Raw genomic sequence first — 24,668 nt, 5'->3', positions numbered from 1 at the left:
AGCCTCTGTGTGGACGTCCTGTCCAACACGGGGCTGTGCACACCCTCTGTGCACTTCCGTTGTTCTCTCTCTCTCACACATACACACACACACTTCTTTTTTGCACTCCCACAGACTTACGTGAAGGACTGGGATCCTCAGGCTGCTGCCCCTCTCGCGTTATTATCCCCAGAGGATTCAGAGTCCAGAGGGGACTGGGAGGTGGCGCTAGGCTCTCCTTTCATCCTCATTTTGACGACACGGTGGGACACAACCTTCTTGTTCAGGAAAAGGAGGGGCAGGAACCGGACCCGAGGGTGTGCCTCTGGGTCTGACTGGACACTTGTGCCTCCTGGTGAGCCGAGCATCTGTTCCCATCTGTCACTTGAGGAAGGGACACTCCCTACCCCGAAGCACAAGAACCAAGAGCTGTTGCCAGACCATGCGCCCAAACAGAATGGCTGGGCATTTGCCCGCTGAGCTCTGCCCGGCCTTCCTTTGCCCAGCACTCCTGGACCCGCTTTAAAATTCTAATCCACCGTTCTCTTTAAACCAGCCAGCCTGCACCACACTGTTTTTCTTCACTCTTGTTGCAAATGTGCTACAGTCACGAGATGACGGTCGATTTGGGTTCTCATTATCTGTGTGTGAAGCGTCTGCAGGGCAGGCAGCCTTCACCACTCATGTGCCCTTTCCCTCATTAGGAAGAAGGCGTCTCTCAGACGTGTCGACTTCCGCGTGTCCCCGTGGGACAGAATTAAATATCTCCTGAAGGGCTTGGGGTAATGAGAAACGCGTTTTATCTCTTCTTAAAGCTTTCCCTGGAAAACCGGGCTGGGACCACCATTTAGCGGACAAGTGAGGCGATAACTCACTGTGGCCTGCGCTTCGACGGTGAGGCATTTACGGACATTGTGTAGGCCCAGGAAATAATCTTGTACCTGTAATTGGAACTTATTTAGGCTTTCACAGACTTGTAGTGTTTGTTTAAAGTTGACCTCAGGAAGCAGCAATAGAAGGGAATTAAAGAGACCCCCGCCAAAAGGAAAGAGTCAACCCGATTGGCCACATCGCGTGCTGTGTGCTGTTACAGGTCACGTAACAGCACCCAGATAATTTAACACTTTCGTGGGTGTGTTCGAAGGCCTCTGCCGTGTGAGTACAGCTGCCTGAATGAAGAACATTGCTGTTCTCTATTATTTCCAGGAAAATAGATTGATTACCTCCACTCATTTTTTCTGCTTATTAATTACTCCACTTGTTCTAATTGCATATTTAAATCTCTTCACTTTTGTTAATCGTTGCTGTGTGCAGTCTAACCAGACTCTCCTAGAGCTCATGGGTTCTAGAAGCAAATTCCCCCATTTGATACCCCGTCTCATGGTCGAGCGCCCGCTCCTGCCCGGAACACTTCCCGGTGCGGCCGCTTGGCGCCCCCTTCTGTCTGCGTTCCCGGGCACCTTTGAGTCTCCATGCGGCTCCTCCGGCTGCTTCCTCTTTCTCCTGAGCAAACCCCGAGTCCTGTCTGTAGGCCCCACTCCGGTGTGAGGGCAGAGAGCATGGAAGGTGCTCCATGCACACCGGCTCCTTCTGCCCCTGCTCCCAGGCCGGGGCCCCTCTGGGGAGAGCTGGCGCTCGTTCAGGGTGACAGTCCCTCTCTGGGCCTTGGCCTCGGACTGCACCTGCTCCAAGGCCTGGCCCAGCCACCATGGGGCGGTGTGGCTCTGGGCGAGTCTCCTGCCAGGCGAAGCCGTCATCTCGTGTGTATACCATGGGTCACACACGTGAAGGAATTAGCGTGGTGCCCGGCACGCATGATGTGCTCAACCGCTGGTGACTCGCAGCAGCTTTGTCGGTGTCGCTCACGTGTCTGCGTTTCCCCCTAAGGATGGATGTGGAGTTTTGTTCTTCTCTGAACATCCGCGGTGTCTGGCACAAGGTAGGTGTTCAGGAAACAGTTGCCAAGCGACTGGATTAACAAACGTGTTTGGAGGGGGCCCTGGATGCACAGCAGGAACTTTTGAAATCCTTCGGGAGAAGCTGCCTGCTCCTGCCGCCTCCTTTTCTTCCGCCTGCTGGCTGTCCTCCCTGCCAGGAGCGCAGACCCCCTGAAAGAAACCGCCAAGTTAGGGTGCGTCTCCTCGTTTCGAGTCTTGCTTATTCATTCAGCATTTATAAACAGGCACCTCCTGGGTGATCAGGCACAACTTCCTGTCCGAAAGCAGAGGTCCATGGAGGCATAGCCGGGCTGAATGGTGAGATGCCTCAGCGCAGTCACTCACCGCCACGTCTTAGTCCTGTCTCCTGCTTCCTCCGGCACATCAGGGCCTTCCACTTCCCACTGCAGCCAAGAAGAGTTTCTGTGCCTTACGCTAAAATCACCAGATGAACGGATGTTCAGCGGGAGGGGCTCCTGGATGGAGTCTGGCGTGCAGGGTGGGGAAAGGAGACCGGGCTGAAGCAGAAGCGGCCGCCCTTAGCGGGCTGGCTGGCTGTCCCGGGGCCCAAGGAGGCCCCTTCCCACAGCAGAGGTGGGCTGCAGAGGCGGGGAGAGCTCCCCGAGGACACCAGCCATACCCCAGAACCCTTGGGGGGTCCTGCAGACCACGCAGCCAAGTTTAATTCGCCTCGCACGGATATATCAGGAACTGGGGTTGGAGAACTGTCAGTGCTTCACCGATTCGTACGTTAAGGATGAGTCCACAGGATTTAGTTCTAGTTTTGCTTGTCACTGGCTCATTTCGGGTGGTGCAGAGAGAGAGGTGGCTGACCTTGATGGTGAGTCATGCTCTGAGGTTTCAGGACTTATGAGGAAGGCAACAGGCCAACAAAATCTGCTGGAAATAGTGTAATAACACCTACAGGTTACTTTTTCTACTGTGTTTTAATGAAAGACCTTAAAGAATAGAAATGGGAAAAGGAAAAAGTCTGAATGTACCATGATTGAATAGCCATGTCACATTGTCTTCAGCGAGGTGAGGGCACGCTGGAGCTGGGAAGTCCCTTAAAATGCGTCCCAGCTGGCGCCAGGCAAGCCGAGAGCCCTGCCTCGCCCCAGCTGGCTTCCCCTTCTGCCAGCATCCACCCTGCAGCAGGCCACGTCCTAGAGCAGCCACACTGACGTGGCGTGGTTGGCCCCAGGGATGAGAAGCATTGGGAAAATGCAGGAGGGAGGATGAGAAATCTCCGTGTGCCCCGCCCCAGAGACCAATCAGGAGAATTTGGGAAGGGAAGGAGGGCAGATGAGAACAAAGAGGGGAAAGGGTGTAGGAAGAGGAGCCCCCCAAAGCTGGCTGCACGAAGCCCGTCCCACTGGGACAGAGGGGCTGTGGCCGTGCGTGCAGGGGCCGACCACGGCGACTCATCTGCACGCAGTCCTGTGCAGCGAGCGCCACACTTGCACAGGGCAGCTGCCTCAGCCGCTTCACTGAGACGCACGCGCCCTGCCACTCACCCACTGCCGACGTGCTACTCGGCAGCTCTGGGAAGATTCTCGGGATTGTGCGACCAGCACCGTCATCAGGTTCAGACACTCGTCACCCGGAAATAAGGCCAGGCCCGTGGGCGGTCCCACGGCTCGTTTTATTTCAGCACAGAGAGAAAGTTCTCTGTGTGTTTATGAACCTAGATTTTTGTGGCAGTCATTCCGCTTAACAAAAGCGATGTTCTGACTGGGGATGAAGCCTCTGATTGTTCCTGCTCTCACAAGAAAATGGTAACGTTAAAAATGGAGAGTTTAAAATGTAATCCCGTTTGGCTCGTTGTAGACATTGTTGTGATTTTCACAAAAGCCAGAACCTGCACCGCCACCCACCTAAGGCGAACACCCCTCGAAGTCACTCTGTGCTCTCCTGTTCAAACACCCCATTGGACGGGTTTCTTACCATAATTAACTCCCAGAACCTGTAAGAGAAAGGGTTGGACAATCAGAATGCAGAACAATTGATCCCGTATGGCAAGTCACTATACAATTTAAAGGCAGGAGATAAAGATAAACATACTCTGTAACATACATGTCCTGCTAACTTTCACAAGCACACAAAATATTTACCACTCAAAAAGGAAAGGACAGGCAACAGAAAAGTGGATGAATGATGTGGTCGGGCAGTTCATAAGAAAATCCGGCTGACGTCTCGGTATATGGGAAAACCGTTTCCGGTTCTCTAGGTGGTAACCAAACAGGAACTAACACGACAGCCCAGTCCCACCTTTACACAGTGGGTCGGGAAGGTGTTAGGAGAGCATGAAAGGACTCACTCTGGGGTGAAGCTGGCGAGTGTGTGGACCCTGTCGAGTGGCACCGGCGTGTGAAGATGCTCGAGGCCGGTCTGCCTTTGAGCGCTGATGCACCAATGGTGTCTCTAGACGTGCAGTGCACAGGTGCACAAAGGCATGTTGTGAAGTCACTGCAGTTCACCCACAGTCACAGAAACCTAGAGAAATAAAAAGTCAAAGCTACCACCCAAGATCTGGCCAAGTAAACTGTGAGATAGCCATTTAGTGACATGCTACATGGCCACTAATAAGAACTAGGTCAGACTAAATGGGCCAGTGTGGTGCATTGTCCAATATGCATTGTTAGGCAGGAAAAAAATCCAAGTGTCAGCATCGTGTGTCACATTCCATGTTAATACAAAAGAACACACACATGTACACACGCACGTACACATTTGCACGTGCTTCTAGAGGCACTGCTGTCGGATGAGACGCCCAAGAAATTACTAGTGGTCGCCTTTCGGGTGTGGGACTGAGGGTTCAAGGAAGTGGGAGAGAGACGATTTTTACTGTAGGCCCTTCTTTACCAGTTGGATTCATTCTAAAAATGTTACATTTTATGAAATTGAAAAACACTTTCCCATTTAAAGAGCAACGTTTTTTGTCTGCAGTGTTTTTTTCTGCATTTCCAATATGGAAAATTGGAAACGCAGAAAAAAATTAGATGCAATCTTTTGACCTGGGGGAAAAACACTGTTAAAACTTATTCAGAAATATCCTTTAAAAACATTTCTTGGCATGCTTGTGCACACTATACTCTGAGGTCTCTGTTTTATAATCTGTATTTTTCACTCATAAACATCCTGTAGCATTAAATATTTTTATGGTACTTATTAAATAAACACTCATTATTATTTGTACAGCTCTGGTAGGCTGTTAATGTATTTTCTCCTCATTTCCCTCCATAAATTGAAAGGAAAAGGTTGGGGAGAAAGTAGAAATCATGGTGGTGAGAGGTTTGTAAAAATAAAAATGTTATGGCTGAGAACTGGAGAATGAATCAGAGAATCAAAAGCCAGGTTTGTTCTTTAAACATAGTATCTATTTCCCAGCGTTTTATTTTAAAGAGGAAATGAATCAGAACCATACCATGTCTCCCACTGTATTCCTAGCAGAACTCACAAAACATAATTTAAATAATTAAAAGACAAAGTCAATACTATCAGCCCCATCGAAACAAAGAGAAGCAAGTTTAGTTCATAAACTTTAAAACGCGGTTGCCGAGGTCGGACACAGAAAGCCCCAGCCCGGCCCCGCGTGGTGTCCGGCTCCCAACGTGGCAGGGCTTGCTGCTCTCTTTCCCCGCTTTTTCGCACTGTTTGAATTTTTATAATTCATACATGTCATCTTTACTGAGACAATAAATTCACTATAAAACATTTTGATAGGTTAATTCCAAAGAAAAAGTGGAAAATCATGCGTTAAGTGTTAATATTTTGCGAGTGCAAACATGTTTTTAAGTAGGGCCCAGCGGACCTCACTAGAATTCGGTAGTTGCTAAAAGACTGTGTGTTCAACACCTTCTCTCTTCGCTTAAACGAGGTTGCAGGTTCTTTAATGCTCACGAGGTGCCAGGAAGGATGAGGAGAGCCAGATTATCTGTCCCTACTTCTGTAACAAGAACAGATTTATAAAACTTATTTAAATACCTTTCTGCTAATATTTTCAGTCAGGAAAAAACCCCCCCTCTGAATGTCTGTCAACACGGCCTGGTTCCGTCCCCTGTTTCGGAACCAGAGCGCCAGATGAATGGTAAGAATGCAAGTTGACCGTCGCCCAGCCCTGCAATTTACTGGGTCGGTATTTGAAGCTCATCAGCCCAGCCACAAGCCAGTGGTCTCCTGCCGTCGCTTCGTGAGTTGCTTTGCCAGGGAGGACTACCTGGTGGGTTGCAGCAGCGACTCATGTGCTGGGCGGCAGAGGGCCAAGTTCAAACAGAGTACCATGGCATCAGGCAGCCCCCCCCCCAAGGTCAACCACAATGTCTCCCTTCTAACCAGGCCTTTCATCGAAAGCCCACAGTCACCCCCCAAACCCCGGGTACCATCCTGTCCGATGGCTGGCCGCCTAGGACCACAATATTTATGAGCCTTGAAATACTGTAACCCAGGGACGTACATGAAGTACTGCACAGGGAACTCCTTTCCAGCCCCATTTGACCCCTTATTTTACAGGTGGTCTTCAAATAGATTTAGGGGAAATAAATCAGGTTTTCAACCCATCGTCTGCTTTCTCTTAATAAAAAGGAAAAGGAAAGAGGCTTTAATTTAAATGCTTCTAGTTGTTTTCTTCTTTTCTTCACTTCAGAACAGATGAGAAGCTCCTCCACCCAGAGATGGGATTTAATGTCTGTCATTTGGAATAGAAAGGAAAACAGATCTGTAGCTCACGAAGAGACCACTTTGAAATTAAACTCTACAACCCAGGGCTTTATTGGGCAGATGATGTGAAGGGTGCTTCTCATTAAAAAGAAAGTCAAGAAGAAGGAACACGAGAAACAGGGTAATAAATATTATGCTTTTTGGCAAAAGGGAGGAAAAGAAATCTTGTTTTCAGAGTAAGATGCAGAGAATTACCCACACATATCCACTCACTCTTAAAATGTCTCTCTTACATTTCATGAATGTGAAAGAATTTAGAAAGAATTTGTTTGAAAGTTTTTTTCATCTGGGAAATGTTTGTTATTCATAATTTTACATTTCCTACAAATGAGGTCTGTCTGGGAAAAGTCCAGCCATTGTTGATATAATGAGAATGGCTTGGACTACATAGATATATAACCTAGCAGCCAAGGAGAATGAACTGTAGTAATGTGCACGTGTGAACAATGACGACTTCACTGTACTAGTCAGTGGGGGGTGGGAGGTGCTACTGAGTGAGCGTGGGTCCTGTGTGGCTGTCACCTTCAAAGTGACCCTGCAAGTAGAGCAACGAATCTGCATCCATTTTTGCCTTAAGCTTGAACATTCCTCCGTGGAAGCCATTCTGATGATTCAGAGCCCACAGCTATGGGCAACTGGTGACTGGTAGCTTCATCATGATGACACACGCACTCACGCATCACATCTCATGCAGAGTGTTTTTGGCAAAACATCAAATCACCCAGGTGACTCAGTGCCCTTACAGCCCAGATTTGGTGCCTTGAGACTTCTGGCTTTTCCCCAAACTAAAATCATCTTTGAAAGGGAAGAGATTTCAGACCGTTGATAAGATCCAGGAAAATATGGGGCAGCTGATGGCGACTGGGAGAACTGTGTGAGGTCCCAAGCTGCCTACTTTGAAGGGGACTGCGGTGTCATTGTCCTGTGCACAGTGTTTCTTGTGTATCTTCTATAAATGTCTCTACTTTTGGTAGTGCACGGCTGGATACCTTCTGGACAGACCTCCTTCCGTGTGAGCATCCTGTCCTCTAAAGGCCTCTATTTGATCGCCATGGCGCTTCCCTTAACAAATGACTTGGTCTTCCGCATCAGTGAGCAGATTACGCTCACCAGGCCAGTTCCCAGATGATGATCTTCCTCAGGTTTTTATAGCGTAAGAAACAGAGTTTTGCTTTTAAAAATGGTAATAATGGCCTCTCCCCAAATTCCCGTTTCCATATCCTCCTAAAAGGTCTTTTCTTCCTAACTATGGACAGTCTGTACCCACGGTCCTAATGGGACAGTTGTCGGGCTCATGTACTAAGTCATTGACGAAAAGGAACAATTTATTTCACCCCCGTTTCCTGGGTTCGGTCATGTGGCAGAGAACATTTATGCGCAGCGCCTACTTTTCCAGTGGGCGTCTGCTTCATATCACAGTGCTTTCGGCGGAAACGTCGCGGTGTGGCCCAGCGGGGCGCTTTGCTGACATCTTTGCTCCTTCAGGGCAGGCACTTGCGTCAGATCCCAGGAAGTCCTTAATTGTAAAACCTGCTGATATTTAGAACAACATTTAAACCTTGTGGGGAAATGTGATTGGCTGCTGTTCTCTTGAGCGTCTCCTTGGGAGGAAATAAAAGCTTTCTTAAGACCTCATTCTCCCTTTATTATCTAGCAGCTTCCTCCCCTCCCATCTCAGGGAGCTTCCGCTACAATGTCAGCCCCTCTTATTTTATGAGCAGAATCCCTTCCACCATCTCCATAATGATTACGCTGCGACAGCAATCACAGAATATTCCCAAGTTTTTCTTGATCTGTAGAACCGTTCATTACCTTTGCATTTTAAGGCTCTGATTGTTTTAATTTTGAGATTATGGGGAGACAAAGCAGCAGTCTGAGTTACATATAAAAATATGGATTTGAAGCCTTGGGCAGGGAATGTTTAATTCAATTCCCACTTTTCTTTTTGTGCTCTTGCAAACATACACATCGGTGTTAACTGCCTTCTTCCCTGAAACAGCTAAATTTTATTAACGCCTGTGATGGTCCCTGTTCCTTAAAGGCTAAACCTCCAAATCAAATTCTGTCTCCGTGAGACTTTGCCTAGAAGTAGATTCGCATCGTTATTCTTGAGTGTCACACGATCCCTTTATAACCGTGCAAGTGCGGCCTGTCATTCACCATGGCGTTCTCAGAGCTCGCTTCTGCACTGGAGTCTGAAGGCTTATTCCGGCTCTTGTTGTTGGGGCTCTGCCCCTCCGTTCCCCTCCTGAATTGTCCCTGTCTCCTCGCTGGGAAGAAAGTGCAGACTCAGAGGTACTGTCTTCCCAAGAACTCGGAGAACTATCTTCCCGAGTTTCGGCTTGACCTCCAGCACTGGTACCCTGTCCTGGTGGGTACCGGTGGCCCACTGGTGGCCATGCCTTTGCCTGGCCAGTGGATACCAGGCCACCAGGCAATGTCCTACAGCAAAGCCACCCAGCTGCCTGCTGTAACTCTCCACTTTCATCGAGGGGGAAGCTGACCTCCATCTGACTGTCAGAGAGAGGGGAGCATTGGGAGGAGGGAGTCAGTGGTGCTACCAAGCGGCACGTCTGCGGGTGCCCGTCAAGCAGTCGGCACATGAAGTCCTGGTGCAGCCAGGAAAGCCTGCAGACCTTACCTAGCGGTTCGACTTTGTGCCTCCGGCGCCGCTGGGCGGCGAGCAGCTGGAAGGCAGGAATGCCTGTGCCATCTGGGCGGCCCTGCCGGGTGGCGGAAAGCATGGTGGCTGGTTTTGGTGCTGGGTTTATTAGGCACACGCGGCTGTATTTTTAGAAGGTACTTAAAACTCTCAGTTTCTGGGACTCCAAAAGATGCCTGTGCTCCCAGGCAGTCCTCTACATACCTTCTTTTTAAAAAAAGCGTGGTTGAGAGTTTTCAAGCTGACTGGTTTTATTTCAGACGTGCTGCAAACCCCGCTTAGGGACCTGACAGGGGTCCCAGGCTTCATGGCCCACGGGCTGGGCGTTCACTGTGGTGTCCTGCATGACCTGCACTCCGGGTGGCACAGAAACGAGGCGAGGACGGGCGCAGTCCCCACTGGAGCCTACGTCTGGGTCTTCCTCCAACGCTGCCTCGAAGTGTGGAAGTCATTATGTTCCCACAGGAAGTAAACTTAGTCATCAGTCACCCCGCACTGTTCTGTGTGGCTCACCCACGCCGGCACGCTGGAGGGTGACTGGGACAGGCGAAGCTTCGGAACCATGGGCCGGAGGAGGTGAAGCCCTGGNGAGTTTTCAAGCTGACTGGTTTTATTTCAGACGTGCTGCAAACCCCGCTTAGGGACCTGACGGGGGTCCCAGGCTTCATGGCCCACGGGCTGGGCGTTCACTGTGGTGTCCTGCATGACCTGCACTCCGGGTGGCACGGAAACGAGGCGAGGACGGGCGCAGTCCCCACCGGAGCCTACGTCTGGGTCTTCCTCCAACGCTGCCTCGAAGTGTGGAAGTCATTATGTTCCCACAGGAAGTAAACTTAGTCATCAGTCACCCCGCACTGCTCTGTGTGGCTCACCCACGCCGGCACGCTGGAGGGTGACTGGGACAGGCAAAGCTTCGGGACCATGGGCAGGAGGAGGTGAAGCCCCGGCCGCGGGGCGCTGGAGAGTAGGCTGGACAGCGACTTGCGGGGGCAGGAAGGCAGGCCGGAGATGACTCACTGACCTTGATAACCTTCACCTTTTCAGGGGGTGCCTTCCAACCCAGGGTGTAGGAACCTGTAGAGTAACTGGCCGGAGTGGCGAGGGTTCTCTCCTGGCGGTGGGCTGGGGGCAATACGTGCAAGGTGTCTAACACGGAATGTGTTGTTTTGATTCCTTTGCACGTAGCCGCAGAGAAGAACAGTGTCCCTTCTGGAGGCTTTGCACCTCGGCCAAGGTGAGAGGGAGCTTGTCTTTATAACCCGGATAGGGAGAAACCACCGAGCATCCACCCCTCCTCACGGGCTCTTCTGGACACATGGGCCTGCCTCCCGAACAGCACAGAGCCACTGAGCTTAGAGCAGAGATTCATGGAGGGGCTCCACTGGGGGTGCTTTCATTGGGGCTGGTTTTCAGAAGAGATTAGAGGAGTAAAGTGTTCCTTGTTTAAAGAACATTCTCTGGCCAGCATGCAGCATTTCACAGTCTATCTAGACATGTGGGACTTCACCTTGGCCTTGTTCAAGATCCTCCAAAGGTGCAGGTGGGCCCCACTGAATGCACGAGTGTCTCTGGTGGGTGAACTCAGGGGAGCTGTGGTGGCCGTGTGGGATTCGTACACGTCTCTGTTCTTTGGCACCCTCCCTGACGCTTCAGTCTGCCTTGCAGCCGCTTCCGATGTCGGGGTCCGCCGCCAGGAGCGTCGCATCTGGGTTGTACCCCCTTGTCTGTCCGCAGCAGAGCACCAGTTTCTAAAGTCGGGTCCCGGGGGAGGTGGGGCAGTTTTAACTTCTCTCGCACCCAGTCCCCAGAGCATCTGTGAAGCGGTGCTTAGCAGATGCAGCGGGGAGCATGGTCCTCCCCCTCCCCCAACTGTGCGCACGGGGACTTTCTGAGTCTGACCGAACCCAGCCTTGCTCGCTCGCTGTGGGAGAGTCCGTCCCCGGAGACCCAGTTACTGTGCTGGACCTGATTTTCTGGACGTTGGGTGGGCTGCGATCTTTAGTAGCAAGAGCCGTCCCCACCCTGCAGCCTCCTCCAAGTGCCTCATCGCAGCCCTTCAGTGTCACGCTTCTAAGGAGTGTCTGCCTGGTCCGGTGTCTCCACAGGCCATGAAGTGCAGCCGTCTTAGAGCGGACAGGGTGCCAAAGGAATCCAAATGGAGTGATTGTCCCCCGAAGGCGAACGCCCCTCGGGAGAGGGAGAGTGGAGGTGGCTGCTTCCTCCTGGCTGGAGACCATGAATGTGAACTTGGGTCTGGTTTTCTACGCCTGGTTTTCTACTCCACTGGCCTCGGAGGCCCTTGTTTGCAATGTTTCTCGTGCGTGGGTTTAAGCTCCCAGGGATCTGGCGTTCTCTCTCAAGTAATTAAACCTTCTTCCCTGCGCCTTCCTCCATCGTAAAACACCACTCCCGCTTAAATGTATTGCAGTGGTTCAAATCTGAGCTTCAGTGGGAGGGATGGTGGGAGACCTCTGTGTTTTTCCTCATTCGTGACCTGGGGCTGCACTTCTCTTCAGCTGGTTTTATTTTCCTCTGTGGGGGAAAAAGCAGTCACTACAGTTGTTTTGTTTCTGTTTCTATTATCCAACCTTTCAGAGTTATTCTCTGCCCCTTCACTCTCGAAGGTCCACTCTGACCCTGAAGGCAACTGGTACAAAGTTGGTGGTAAGCTGTCACTTTGGTGAAACTTCACCTGTGGGAGCTCATTGTTTCTTTTTTCTGATGCAGTAGACATCTTGATAAACTTGTAGCACTTTTGTGTTAAATTTTTAATCCATTGTTGTTAAGAGAAACGGTTATTTGCCGTCCTCACTGTTCACCCGCTCGCCCCTGACCATGGGAACAGACAGACACTTTCTAGACTCCCTCACCGTGGAACAGCTCGCTGAGGCCACTGTGTCGGACCCCAGGGTGGGGAGGGGCCCCCCATCCAGAGACCTAGGTTCCGGTGCAAGTTGTTAGTCTTTCTGAAACTCCGTTCCTCGTCTGTAAAGTGAGACTCTGGATTGTCTCCGTGCACAGTAAAAGTCATTCATTCATACAAGCGCCTCGTCTGTAAATTAAGACTCCGGGTTGGCTCCGTGCACAGTAAAACTTATTCATACAAGCGGTTACGGGTGGGTAACAGCTGGCACAACGGTCACTGAGCTGCTGTTACCCTCTTCTTACCGTGCCAGGTACCGGCTGGGACCCATGGGGCAGGGTCAGGGGACCGACTAGCACGCGGGCACTGTTGACAGGTGGGTAACGCAGCGGGAGGTAAACGTGAGAGAAGCTGCAGAAGCCCGGCGGGAGCCCAGGAGTTCTTCCCAGTTCTTCAAAAATTATGCCAAGTGGAGTGAGCCAGGCGGTGAAAGACAAATACCATCGATCTCAGCTATAAGTGGAACTTAATCAACGAAACAAACAAGCAAGCAAAGTAGAACCAGGGACACGGAAATAAAGAACAAACCGACAGTGACCCGAGGGGAGGGGGGGGAATGGGGAAAGAGGTGGGAGGGGCAAGCAGGGGAACGAGTGTGAAGGACCCACGGACATGGGCAAGGGGGGAGGGGAGTGGGCCGGGCAAGGGAGAGTAATGGGGGAAATGGGGACAACTGTAATTGAACAGCAGTAAGATTTTTTTTAATTTAAAAAATCAAGTGTACTGCATACATGTGCTCTAAGATTGAGCTGCCCAGCTGAAATAACTCATTTCTTTCTGGTAGCTGGAAAAGTGTCAACCTTGCGTGGCCAGATTGGCCCCACAGTAGGATCGACCCCAAGTTTGGGTCGGCAGGTCGTTGGGGCCACCACCAGCTGTTCCGGCACCAGCGGCAAACAGCGTGCAGCCAGCCCCAAACCAACGTTCTAGTTCGCGTCAAGGCTCACAGATGGGTGTTGTACCAACGTGCGCCATCTGGAAACTTTCTATTTCAACTCTTCCTTCTTGCTAACTAGATGCCGAGCCTTTAAAATTATTCCTTCGGATTTCTGGGGCTCTCAACACCCTGCCCTGGGGCAGAGCGTCCCGGTCACCCTACCCTCCCTGCAGCCCCGCGTTGGGTTGAAAACTAGAAAACGCAGGACCAGGAGTCTGTTTGTGTCTTCGGCCCACATTTCCAGACACAAGACCCGGGACTGAAAAGCAGACAAGACCGGGTGGCAAGACCGGGTGTTTCCAGTTCCCAAAGTGGCCTGTTTCCCACGGGCAGCGCCTGGGGCTTGGCGCACCGCGGACATGGGAGAGTGGTTCAGTTGGAAGCTTGCCAGCGGACCCGCAACGCTGCAGCAACTGTGTCCGCCTGCTCACGTCCTTCCAAGAGGCCAGGCCATGACCAAGGGCTAGGGCAACGCCAAATGCATGTGCGAAGGCTCCCTGAACATCCTCTTCACTGTTCCAAAGCCCTGTTTTGTGAATCAAAACCTCAGCAGATACACCCGCGGGGGCTGTCGGCCCCTGTGAATGGTGCCTGTGGTTTTCATTATATCTTCTGATGTTAATAAATGGCTTGCTTTCTTCTGTCTTTCAATTTCTGCTGTGTCCATTTGTGGGTTTTTTGTTTGTTTGTTTGTTTGTTTTACTTTTCAAGGACTGGGGATCTCTAGCGGGGCCACCTGGCCGGGCCAGAACAGCCAACAGAGGCCTCAGGCGGCTGTTTCCCAGGCCTGGCCACACTGAGCCAGGTCCTGACTCCCCATTCCCTCTGCTGTGGCCGAAAGGCCACAGATGCCGTAGCTCAAGGCAGGACTCCCTCCCCCTCCCCCGCCTGTCCCCTCCTCTCTGTCCTCCTCCTCCTCATTAGAGGAAGGAGTGAAAATGCTCCTGGTGAACTGGAGTGACGAAGAGCTGGGGACAGAGAGATACGTGCAGACGAGTCTCAACGTTGCTTAGTCACAAAATGCGTAGAAAAGAGATTAGGTGTGTATACTGCCCTCCCAAAAATGTATCGCTCAGTGTTGTTTTAATATGCTTTACACTTTTCTACCCACAGGGAGTGTTAGTTGTCATTACCAGCATAACATTACTTTCATTTATTAAAAATGGCTCCCCAAGGTCGAGGCCTGTGGGTTCGCACATCTTCACCGGTCGGCGCAGCGAACAAGGAGAGAAACGAAGAGCTCTTTGCTATGTAAGGTGCTTAGTGTCGAGTTGAGTTGAAAGAACACGAACAGGAAGGACTTAAAGTGAACGAAGGCAAGGTTGCTTCTGAGCCTCGGGCAGAAACCATGTAACAGACACTGTCTCCTTGTTGCCGGGCTCTCGGGCCCTGGGAGCCGGGTGAGGCCGGGTCTTGCTGGCTTCCCTCTCTGAGTGAAGGCTGTGCTCTCCCGCCCACGCGAAGACCACAGCTCTCCGGGAGGGCCCCCAGGAACAGAGAACTCGGGTGGGCGGAATCTTCCCTAAGGGATGGGATATCCCACCACTTCCCACCCCAGTTTATGAGGGTGATCTTTCATCGCACATTTTTCTTGGGAGAGAGAACGTTTTACCCCAAAAGACACACACGGACACAGATAACTTGGGGGGTGCGTGGAGGGGAACCCAGCAAAACTGCTTCTTTTTTTTACAAAGAGTTTATTTATTTATCTTTAGAGGGGAAGGGAAGGAGAGAGAAGGAGAGAAATATCAATGTATGGTTGCCTCTCGTGGGTCCCCTGCTGGGAACTGGCCTGCAACCCAGGCATGTGCCCTGCCTGGGAATCGAACCCTGATCCTCTGGTTCGCCCGCAGGCCCGCGCTCAATCCACTGAGCTCCACCAGCCAGGAACAAACTGCTTCTTTACTAGCCTGCGGAGCTCTCAGTCTGTCCAAGGCATTGTGGAAGGGGGGAGCGCGACAAGGCGAGGAACGTGGGCGTGCGGGACGCCTTTCCGCCTGTTTCCCGGGTCTCTCCGTCCAGGGCAGGGTGGCCGTGTCCTGGCACTTGTGGCTTCGGTGGGCGCATCCGCGGGCGTGTGCCCCGGCCCCCAGTGACACGCGCTTGTGTTCTCTCCACAGAGTGTCGTGTGGTGAAGTCCACTTCTCACACCAAGATAGCTCCGTCGTGCCGCAGGGGCGCCGCCAAGAGCCCGGGGCCCTCCCGGCGCAGCAAGTCCCCGGCTTCCACCAGCTCAGGTAAGACTGCCCGGGGGCTGGGAGGGACGCGCTGCCCTGGAGACGCAGGACAGGCGAGGGTCCGGCCGGCGTCCGCTCGGGGCTGTAACTTTGGAACGAAGTAGCATGGCCCTGGCGTGGACACATTGCCTGTAAGACAAGCCATCAAGCTCAGAAAATACACTTCATGGTGACTCGGAACACCCAGATTTGTGTGACATGAATGTCTAGCACAGAAACTAATGGTTCAGGCTAAGGACCCCCTCCCCCCGACCAGGGGTCGCAGTTAAAGCCCACCTATCCTACGTGGGTCTGGCTTAGGAGGAGTTCCCAGGGGTATTTGCTGCCTCTCTGTTGAGGGCTGGTCCCCATGAGGCTGTGGCGCTGGGGGCAGGGACAACTGTGAGGCCTTGGCCTGTGTCCTGTCTCCTCCCGGGGCTCCAGTGCTGGTGTCCACGGGACATGCATGCACAAGATGACCCCTCAGGCCCGCCTTTCTCCAGTGCTGGTGTCCACGGGACATGCATGCACAAGATGACCCCTCAGGCCCGCCTTTTTCTTCCGTGGTCTTGACATGGGCATGAGTGAGTCAGGTCATTTTCGTTCCTGTCTTTGGGGGGGGGGGTGGACTTGGTGTAAGGTCCATTTCACTGTTAACTGTTTACTAAACGATCTAACTGTGCAGTGGGTCATTAAATGATGCCGACACCCGGGTGACTTTCCCCTGATCTCATGGGGACAGTGAGGCTCTTAGCAAGGACCTTGAGGGCCTGTGCAGAGGCCGCAGGGCCTGGACAGCACTGGGGGCCCTGGAGGGATGGGACAAGGATGGGGACATTCTCCTGGGGGTAGGGGGAGGCCACCAGGCCCGCCTCTGGCTCCACCGCTGGTGCGTGGCGTGGCCTGCAGGTTCAGAGCCAGCATGGCTGTCACTGCATGTCCTAACAGTGAGTGACACTGACACCACCACAGTGAGCCCCAGCGGGGGAAGCCTTAGCAGGCTGGGTCCCAGGTCACGCAGCCCACCCTGTGTCTCTCAGGGTGGCCTTCTTCTCGGGGCTGCACTGGGCCCCTGGACGGTCCCCAAAGCCCACTTCTTCTCGGACACTCACTCTAAGGGCAGCAGCGATGGCCCCCTCTGCCCCTGGCTCACAGCGCGGCCTACGTCACCATCAGCCCAGGACTGTGTCTTGGAGCATGTCTGGCACCTGTGACGTGGGGTGTCACCCCTCCTAGTGTCAGGGTGGGCGGAGCTCTCCCCCCTTTAATGGAACAGCACCCGGGGCTGAACTCTGAGGGGAGACTTTGCTAATCGGCAAGGGGATGTGACTCACCGGGCCTGAATGCCACTTAGTGACTCGGTCAGGATCGTCCTCTGATCACCCTTTAGCCTCGTGCTGACCAAGGCCAGAGGGCTGGGCTTTGAGTGTTTCAGATGATTCTGACCAGACCGTCCGTGGCCTTCAAGGTCCCTCCAGAAGGTGTCTAGCCATGTCATATGAAAAGTGGGGGCATTTACTGAAGAAGATACAAGATACAGGAAACATTGTACACAGGACAATGACACCTCAGTCCCCTTCACAGTAGGCACCTTGGGACCTCACACAGTTCTCCCAGTTGCCAGCAGCTGCCCTGTCTTTATTTTTCTGAATCTCACTGAGAGTCTGAAATCTCTTCCCTTTCAAAGGTGATTTTAGTTTTGGGAAAAGCCAGAAGTATCAGGGCACAAAATCTGGGCTGTAGTGGGGCTGAGTCAACCTGGGTGATTTGATGTTTCACCAGAAACTCTGCATGAGACATGATGAATGAGTGGGTGTGTTGTCGTGATGAAGCTGCTGATCACCAGTTGCCCAGAGCTGTGGCTGTTCATTAACCAGCCGACAGGTAAAAACTGGGCTCTTTGGAGGATGCTCAGCCTTGGTCAAAGAACATTCCTCACGTTCTCCGAGCACACAGGCTGCAGGGTGAACTCCCATGGGGCAGGAAGTGAGAAGGGGGTGAGGAGCTCAGTCAGCCGTCACCCTAAAACCCTGGCTGTTCAGCACAGTCACAGAGGGATGTGGAGGGGCCAGAAGGCCCACGGTGACAGAAACGTCCTCGATAAAAGTCATCGCAGTGATGTAGGTCCTAACCCAACCAGCTCTGACACTGACAGACCTTCCTTAATCTTTCTGCTCTTTGTCTCGTCTGTACCATGGATTCTGAAGGCAGTATCAGGCGCAGTGGGTGAGGGCGTGAAACATCTAGCAGTGAGCAGCTGGTCACATTGTGTCTTTTCTGGTTTGGAGGATCCGAGACTCAGTACGCACTCTGGCTACTAAGTTCGTGTCACTGTTTTTAATGGGGTTCTTGTCAGAGCTATAGACGGTTAGGTGCTGTTGCATTGGGGTAGGGGGGGTCTTCTCTGTTTCTGTCCCTGTCAATCAAGGGAGGGAGGCGCCCGGTCAGGCTGCTGTTTACTGCGCCCAGTCAGGGGATGGCGTCCGGAGACCTGGGGCAGTTACCGCGCCTGCGGAGGGCTCCCCGTGGCTGCAAGAGCTGGGCCGAGGCCCTTTCGGCCGGTCTGAGCGTGGCAGCCAGTATCCAGCGGTGGGACCCAGGGGGTGAACGGGGGGACCCAGGGGCAAACGGCAGGGGAGAAGTTCTGCAACCCAAAAATTGCCTTGTAAATAGTAAGGAGCCTGTTGGACTCCAAAAAGGAATCTAAAAGTTGAGTTAAAATAGAAAGAGTCATGAATCTAATGTTAAAAAACTTAAAAATGAATACAGAAAATTATTTCACTTTAAAATTAACTAGTAACACTGTGACTGTTTGGCATCTCTAGGATTATATAAGTCTCATAAATAGAGTCTATTTAATTATAATCTTATAAATATAGATGAATGTATCATTTCCCAAAAGTAATTTTGGAAACTCAGAAGAAAAGCTGATGGGCAAACGCATTAAATGCATTTGCATTTGTTACCACCCATTTGGAAGTATTGCTCTGTAGAGGTTTAAAGTGGATAAGTCACACTACCAAAAAATCAGCAGGTTGCTTCCAACAAGCATTCCTATTTTCTGCTGTTTTCGGAAGCCCTTTTCAACTCTGTGCCGGAGTCATACTTGGTTACCCTGGTCGGTTTGGCCAGACTCACCTGGGACCATGGCGGGGGCGCCACGCCAGGTGACTCTTTCCTAGAGAGGGTGGACTCCGAGTCGGCACGTGCCTGAAAAGGTAGCACGTCATTCAAGGCTCCGCAGCCGCTAGGTCAAAACGCACCCAGTGGCCCTGATCACACTTGCTTCCTGTGACAAAACCTTCGACCTCTTGCGTTTCGATGTAGAAGATACGCCCAGGACCCTGTCCTGGTGTTCACACTGTGCGGTGACTGTCTGTCATTTGTGACTTGCTGCCAAACCCGACCCCCTTCCTCCGGATGATCCTGCAACAGTTCAGAGAGGGTGGCGCCATGACCAGAGCAGTGCCAGTCCGAAGACACCGGTTGTGCGATGGCCCTGAGACGGCCTCCTTCCGGGGGCCTGCGCACAGGGTTGAGGCGGTTCTGGGTTGTTTCTGTGTCTTCCCTGGGCTGGCGTGGCTGCTGCCGTGGCCCCGTCCACCGAGCTAGCCAGGACTTCTCTCTGTGCTCGGTGTGGCTCTCAGACCCAGTGGAGAGGAGCCGTGGGCCCTGTCTCTAGTCTGACGGCATCGGCGTTTTTAGAAACCAGCCTGTGCAGTGTTTCCCAGAAGCTGAGAATGCACTGGAACGGGCATCATGTCCCTTTCGTACCCGTTCTGTTCTCAAGCGCAGACGTTGCCCCAGACCCCCATCACCACCACGAACCTGGCTTTTTAAGAACAAAGAGTCTTCGTTTGCCCCCCTAAAGTGCTGACGTAGAGTTCACAGTCACTTCTACTTCCGCTTTTCAACGTCCGCTCCCAACGTCCGCTCCCAACGTCTGCATCTTCCTGCAGGGTGCGGAGGTGGAGCCTCGTGTGCAGTGAAGACGTGCCCGGTGTGCGGGCTCTGCTGCTGTTATCCGTGACAATGGGACCTGACTTTACGTGACACCTCCAAGCTTCTGGGGGCTCTTATCTTCGGTCTCTTTCGATTTTCCCAGCCGTCTCCCAGCCACATCACCCTGTGTCACAAGATCACACGGCTCGTGTTTAGAGACGGGGAAGCAGGGTGGGCCCGGCGGGCGGGTCGGCCCAGAGTCACAGCGTTTGCAAGGCCGCTCAGAGCCGGCTTGCGGGGCTCCAGGCCGACCGTCCTGACCCCTTGCCTTCACCCCTGCGTGTTACGGTTCTGATGTCCAGGAAATAGTTAGCACAGCACCTGGCTGAAGATCGCAGTTCACAACATCACAACACTTAGCCACGGAGGCCTGAGAATTAGTGCCAGGCACCAGCACTGATGGGTGAAGGGTTCACCCACTGCCTGACGTGTGTCAGCGGTAGGCGGAACGTTTCCTATACAAGTCCATCCTAGAGTGCAACGGAGAACCTTCTGTAAATCTCTTTGTCCCCTGCCCCTTCCTCTTCTTGGGGCGGAAGGAAGTTACAGGTGACTCATTACTGTGGGGAGTTCATTGACACACTCAGGAACACCAGGCGCAGGTCGGCCAGCGTCGGACTTTTGCCGGGCGCTCACCGTGCACAGATGGAAGGGGCAGGCCCTGCTTCCCGGAGGCACACGGGGCGAGCCCCTAAATGATTTACAGTAACAATGACAACGCTCAGACACCTGTTGAATGGTTATTAGTCTCCGTACCAGGCAGACCCCAAAGAAGGCAACTGGAACTGGAAGAAAACCAGGAAACCAGGAGCCTGAATAAAACACACAAAAACCAGTAAGCCCCAGACGGCTACGCGCGGGGATAGGGACTGTGGCGTCATGAAGAGAGGGAAGTGGTCTTGGCTGCTTCCTGGAAGAAACAGGACCATGTAAGAACATCGTGAAGAGCGTTTCCTGTGGGTTGAATCTTTATTCATGTGTGCTTTTTCTTTGGAATACAGATGTCTCATAAAATGTATCATTTAAAAGTGAAATTCTTTTACATTTTTAAAAAAAGCTGTACAAGCAACTTATAACACAGCGTCTCCAAAATAAGAGTACAATATGCACTAATTTGCTTTAAATAAGGACATGGAAAGTTTGATTTGCCTTATATGTTTTTAGTGTTAAAAATACAGGAAAACCATGTTTATCTATCTTGAATTTTCATTGCTGCAATCTCCTTAAAACATACAGATTTCGGAGTTTTGACCACTTTTCGGATCCTGTTGCAGAAGGTTGGGGAGGTTTTGTTTGTTTGTTTTGGAGTTTTTATTCCCGCTTAGATAGACAGCCGACTGCTTGTCATAGAAGAACACCTTCCACTGAGAATCTCTCTCTCCAGAAGCCGTGGTAAACAGCGCCGAGTGCCCACGGGCGCCTCACACCCAGCGATGCCCGCGATGCCAGCGATGCCAGCGATGCCAGCGATGCCAGCCTGGGTCTGTGGACTTCCTTGCTCTGCGAGGCCCACGGTCTCAGGCACACAGGCGCTGGCAACAGCCACTTGTGCATTCACTGTGCGCAGAGAACCGCCCATGGCCGGGGGTGCACGGGAGCTGGAGGCGGGAGGGTGCAGGTGCGCCGGAGTGGAAGCGGGCCGCCTCCGTGTCCCACCTTCCCCCAGACCGTCCCTTCCTCCCCAGGCTGAAAACACACGTGTGTGTGACTCTGGGAATGCTGAGGTCTTTTTATTGACCACATTCGAACTTTACTTTTTTACACCAAAACATTTTAGGCAACATACGCAGATAACACAAGAATCAAAGCTGGGGACGCCAGGAGAATTTTAAGGAGCTTACTAGCCCCGTGCATCTGATTTGTAATTTTCGTCAAGTGCCTTCAGAGGCAGATGGCTGGCTATTGACTTTCAGCTCAGCCTTGTCCTTCCGTAGAGCGACTGTGGCCTTACCCGTTCTCTGGAGGGTTCGCTCTGCTTTGGGATTTCAGGGAAATTGTAGAAAACAAAATGCGTCAAGAAAGTCAGAAGGGCTGAGGACTCCTGCCTTGGGTTTTTAGCATTTGTTTAAGCCCAGTCTCCCTGCTGTTGTTTCTCCCTGCGCTCGGCCCTCAGCAGGGAGAACCTCCAAGGACACTCTCCAGACCTGGACCGTTCTCTTGGCCCGCCATCTACAAGGTGCACTGGGAACCCTTCCAGTCCATGCCCCAGGTGCATCTGAGAAGTGCCCCTGAGTGCCCGCCGTGCTCTGGGCGTCTGTTCGCACCCAGAGGCGCGGAGACAGTTAAACCACAGGTGGTTTCCAGTCGGGAGCTCACCTTGTGTGGCGGCCGCCCAGAGGAAGTGGGGTTCGTCCTCATCCACGGGGTCAGGGAGCTGCCAGGGGAAGGGGACCCGCCCCTGGGGATGTGCAGGGTCAGAAGGGCCGGGAGGACGCAGAGGGAGGTGAGGCAGGAAGGCGCGGAAGGTCATTAAGGAACAGTTGCTAGTCCACAGAAATGAGTGACAGACAGGGAAAGGGCCGGTCCGATGGCACGAGGCAGGGAAGGTGGGTTTCTGGGTGGTGTGGTGAGATTTCGGGCTCTGCCCCGCAAGGGCTGTCCCGTTGCTTATCACTCTGTGCCTCAGTTTCCTCATCTGTAAAATGATACTGCCTATCTTACAGAACCATTGTGAGAGTTAAATGAGATATAAGTGAGCTATATATGTATACACACACACTCAGTTTAAGTATATTAACAGCACCACAGAAAATAAGCTCTTTTTAAAATTAATTAATTAATTAATTAATTTTTAGAGAGAGGGAAAGGGAAGGAGAAAGAGAGAGAGAAACATCAATGTGTGGTCGCCTCCTGCACACTCCCTACTGGGGACCTGGCCCGCAACTCAGGCATGTGCCCTGACTGGGAATTGAACCAGTGACCCTTTGGTTTGCAGGGTGGCATCCACTAAGCCACACCAGCCAGGGTAAAAAATAAGTTCTTCAGTAAACTGAGATGCATGTAGAATGAATACTTACTAAAAGCAAGCATTTTGTTGTTTTATTCTGCTTTTTTAAGCACGGTGTTTCTAAGGCTGTTTTCCTCGGGATCCACTTTCTTCTTTATCCACCCCTCCCCGCTGGCTTGATGAGATCAACGTCCCCGAATTTATAAACATCAGTGCTGCGTTTGCTTCCCTGTTTGCTCACTATTTTCCTGATCTGGTGCTGCCTTTGGGTGTGGTGAAAAGATGCGGAGAAGGGGGCAAAGAAAACCTTGTCTTCATAAAACCTGTTTCTCGGTCGGTTCCTAGGGACCTCTTGCTTATCCGTTTGGGACTTGGGGTTCTCACCCCCGCCCACAGGCCCCCGCCTGCCTCTGAGCCCGGCCCAGCCCGCAGAGGGGCAGCTGGCTGGGCAGCCCAGGGGCAGAAGCCTGAGCCCAAACTCGGGACCGACCGGGAGCAAGCAATCAAAGCATACGCAGTACTTCCTTCTTCCAGCTGGCAAACGAAAAAAGAAAAAAAAGGTTTTTTTGGTTTTTTTTGAATGCCAAATGCATTTGGAAGGCAAAGCAACAAATGAGTGCAGCGTGGGCCATTTTAAAAAGATCTTTGCAGAGGACAGAACAAAGGGCTTCCTGTTTTTGTGGGCCCAAGGATTCCCCGCAACCCTGTGTTGAAACATCAGTCCGAATCCTCCCCTGGCACCGAGTTGTAGGGGTGTCGTGTAGTGCCTGTCATTTGGAGTTTCCGACACGTCAGTGGGTCTCTTGTCCCCCAGAGGCACTGGGTTGTGATTCAGTGCAAAGTCCTGGAAGAGGGCTCGGGCTTCCGGGGCCAGCGCTGTGGGAGGGGCCCCAGGGCTCCCACGTTGGCACGAGGCTGAACAGACGCACCTTGCATGCAGCCGGAGACAGAGCCCGCACCTCCCCCTGCTGCCGGGAGACGTCAGCCCTTACGCAGACGAGGCATCTGCTGGTGAGCCTGCCTCTCTCGCTGCCGCTCGGGGAGCAGCCTGAGCCATCCCGACTAACCCCTGTGCGCCCCACTTCCTCGGGTGCTCGGCTTACAGCTGAGAAGGGACTCGCCTCTTGCTATTGTCAGGTCCAACCCTGAGACTGTGTCCATGTTAGAGCTCCTAGAAGGTAAGTTCAATGCCTTCCTGCCCCGCGTTGGGGAAGGAGTTCCTATGCACCCCCGAGAATGTGTGTGTGCCCCGCCAGTCTGCCTCCCCGACGGTGGGTGTGGAACGTGTAAAAGTGTTGTCACTCTTATGGGTGAAAGAGTGGTGACCGTATGGAGCTTTATTAAGTGATGTCTGTAAGTGTTTTGTGACATTACTCAGGGAGAGTAATTGTTTACTCAGGTTCTGTGGCTTGGATTCAGGTTAGTGACCATGTTGTAGAAAAGTCTAATCAGTCGGGTAAAATCCCAGGTACCTAAACCTGTCGGAAAGCAGCTCTTGTTTGTCAACAGTGTAGATGCGTTTCGGTCTGCCAGTTACTTTGTCCTGTGAAAGACAGGTCCTGCGAGAGCCGAGGTGGAAGAGAGATGTGTGGGGCAGAAGTGGAAGCAGGGACTTGTAGGAGTGAGTTGTCACCTGTGAGATGACAGGGATTAGTTCAGCCAGTCCCCGGGCATGCCACCTGTCAGCCACGCTAATGCTCACTCCTACCGGGTGGCACAGGGCGGCCGGATCAAGAATTGGGGCTGAAGCCCATCGAACACGCCCCCGGGCCCAGCCCACTCCCCACATCTCTGTCGGCACAGCTGAAGGCGTATTAATCAATACATCAGGGAAGTTGTGAAAAGTACATACAAACGTTTTAGGTAAAACCCGCTGCTGCATTCAACCCGCGGTTCACGAAACAGCGAGTCTGTGCAGCAGGTCCTTTGCTGAAGCCCTTTCTCGGGGCCACAGATGCAAAGGTGTCTGGGGGTTCAGCCAGCGTTCCTCCACAGTCACTCACCTCGCAGAGAGGCGGGCCTGTCCAGAGCTGCTTTAACGTGCCACTGTCCTGTCTCTCGTCCTCTGTCCTTCCAGTGAATGGGACCCCTGGTAGTCAGCTGTCCACTCCGCGCTCGGGCAAGTCACCCAGTCCGTCGCCGACCAGCCCGGGGAGCCTTCGGAAGCAGAGGGTAAGGAAATGAGCGCGCTCCTTGCTTCAGCCCCGCTCGGGCCTCGGTGTGGAGGGGCCCAGGTGCCCGCGAAATGCTCTCTCCTCTCAGAGCTCCTGTCTCTGAGATGGGTGGGGGGTCACCAGGCGACTGAGGGAGGGTGCGAGGTGACGGCCCTGGTTTCTCTTAGCTGGA

General features: G+C 52.6%; 1 protein-coding gene across 6 annotated transcripts in view; it reads left to right on the top strand.

Annotated features, from left to right (window-relative positions):
- The window catches only part of DCLK1 (doublecortin like kinase 1), a 233,090-nt gene that overhangs the window by 139,750 nt on the left and 68,672 nt on the right, over window positions 1-24,668 (top strand). For 4 of the 6 annotated variants that reach the window (XM_037057652.1, XM_037057653.1, XM_037057654.1 and 1 more), the window contains 2 exons: window positions 15,278-15,394; window positions 24,400-24,494. In XM_037057652.1, the coding sequence (XP_036913547.1) occupies window positions 15,278-15,394; window positions 24,400-24,494 (212 nt within the window). Of the gene's footprint in view, window positions 1-15,277; window positions 15,395-23,311; window positions 23,501-24,399; window positions 24,495-24,668 lie in introns of those variants that run through there. The other 2 variants (XM_037057657.1, XM_037057655.1) reach the window with 2 other exon arrangements.

Source organism: Sturnira hondurensis, unplaced genomic scaffold, assembly GCF_014824575.4.
Source record: "Sturnira hondurensis isolate 20B ecotype Veracruz unplaced genomic scaffold, ASM1482457v3 Scaffold0009719, whole genome shotgun sequence".
NCBI classification, from domain to species: domain Eukaryota; kingdom Metazoa; phylum Chordata; class Mammalia; order Chiroptera; family Phyllostomidae; genus Sturnira; species Sturnira hondurensis.
This window is presented reverse-complemented; position numbering and strand designations above follow the sequence as displayed.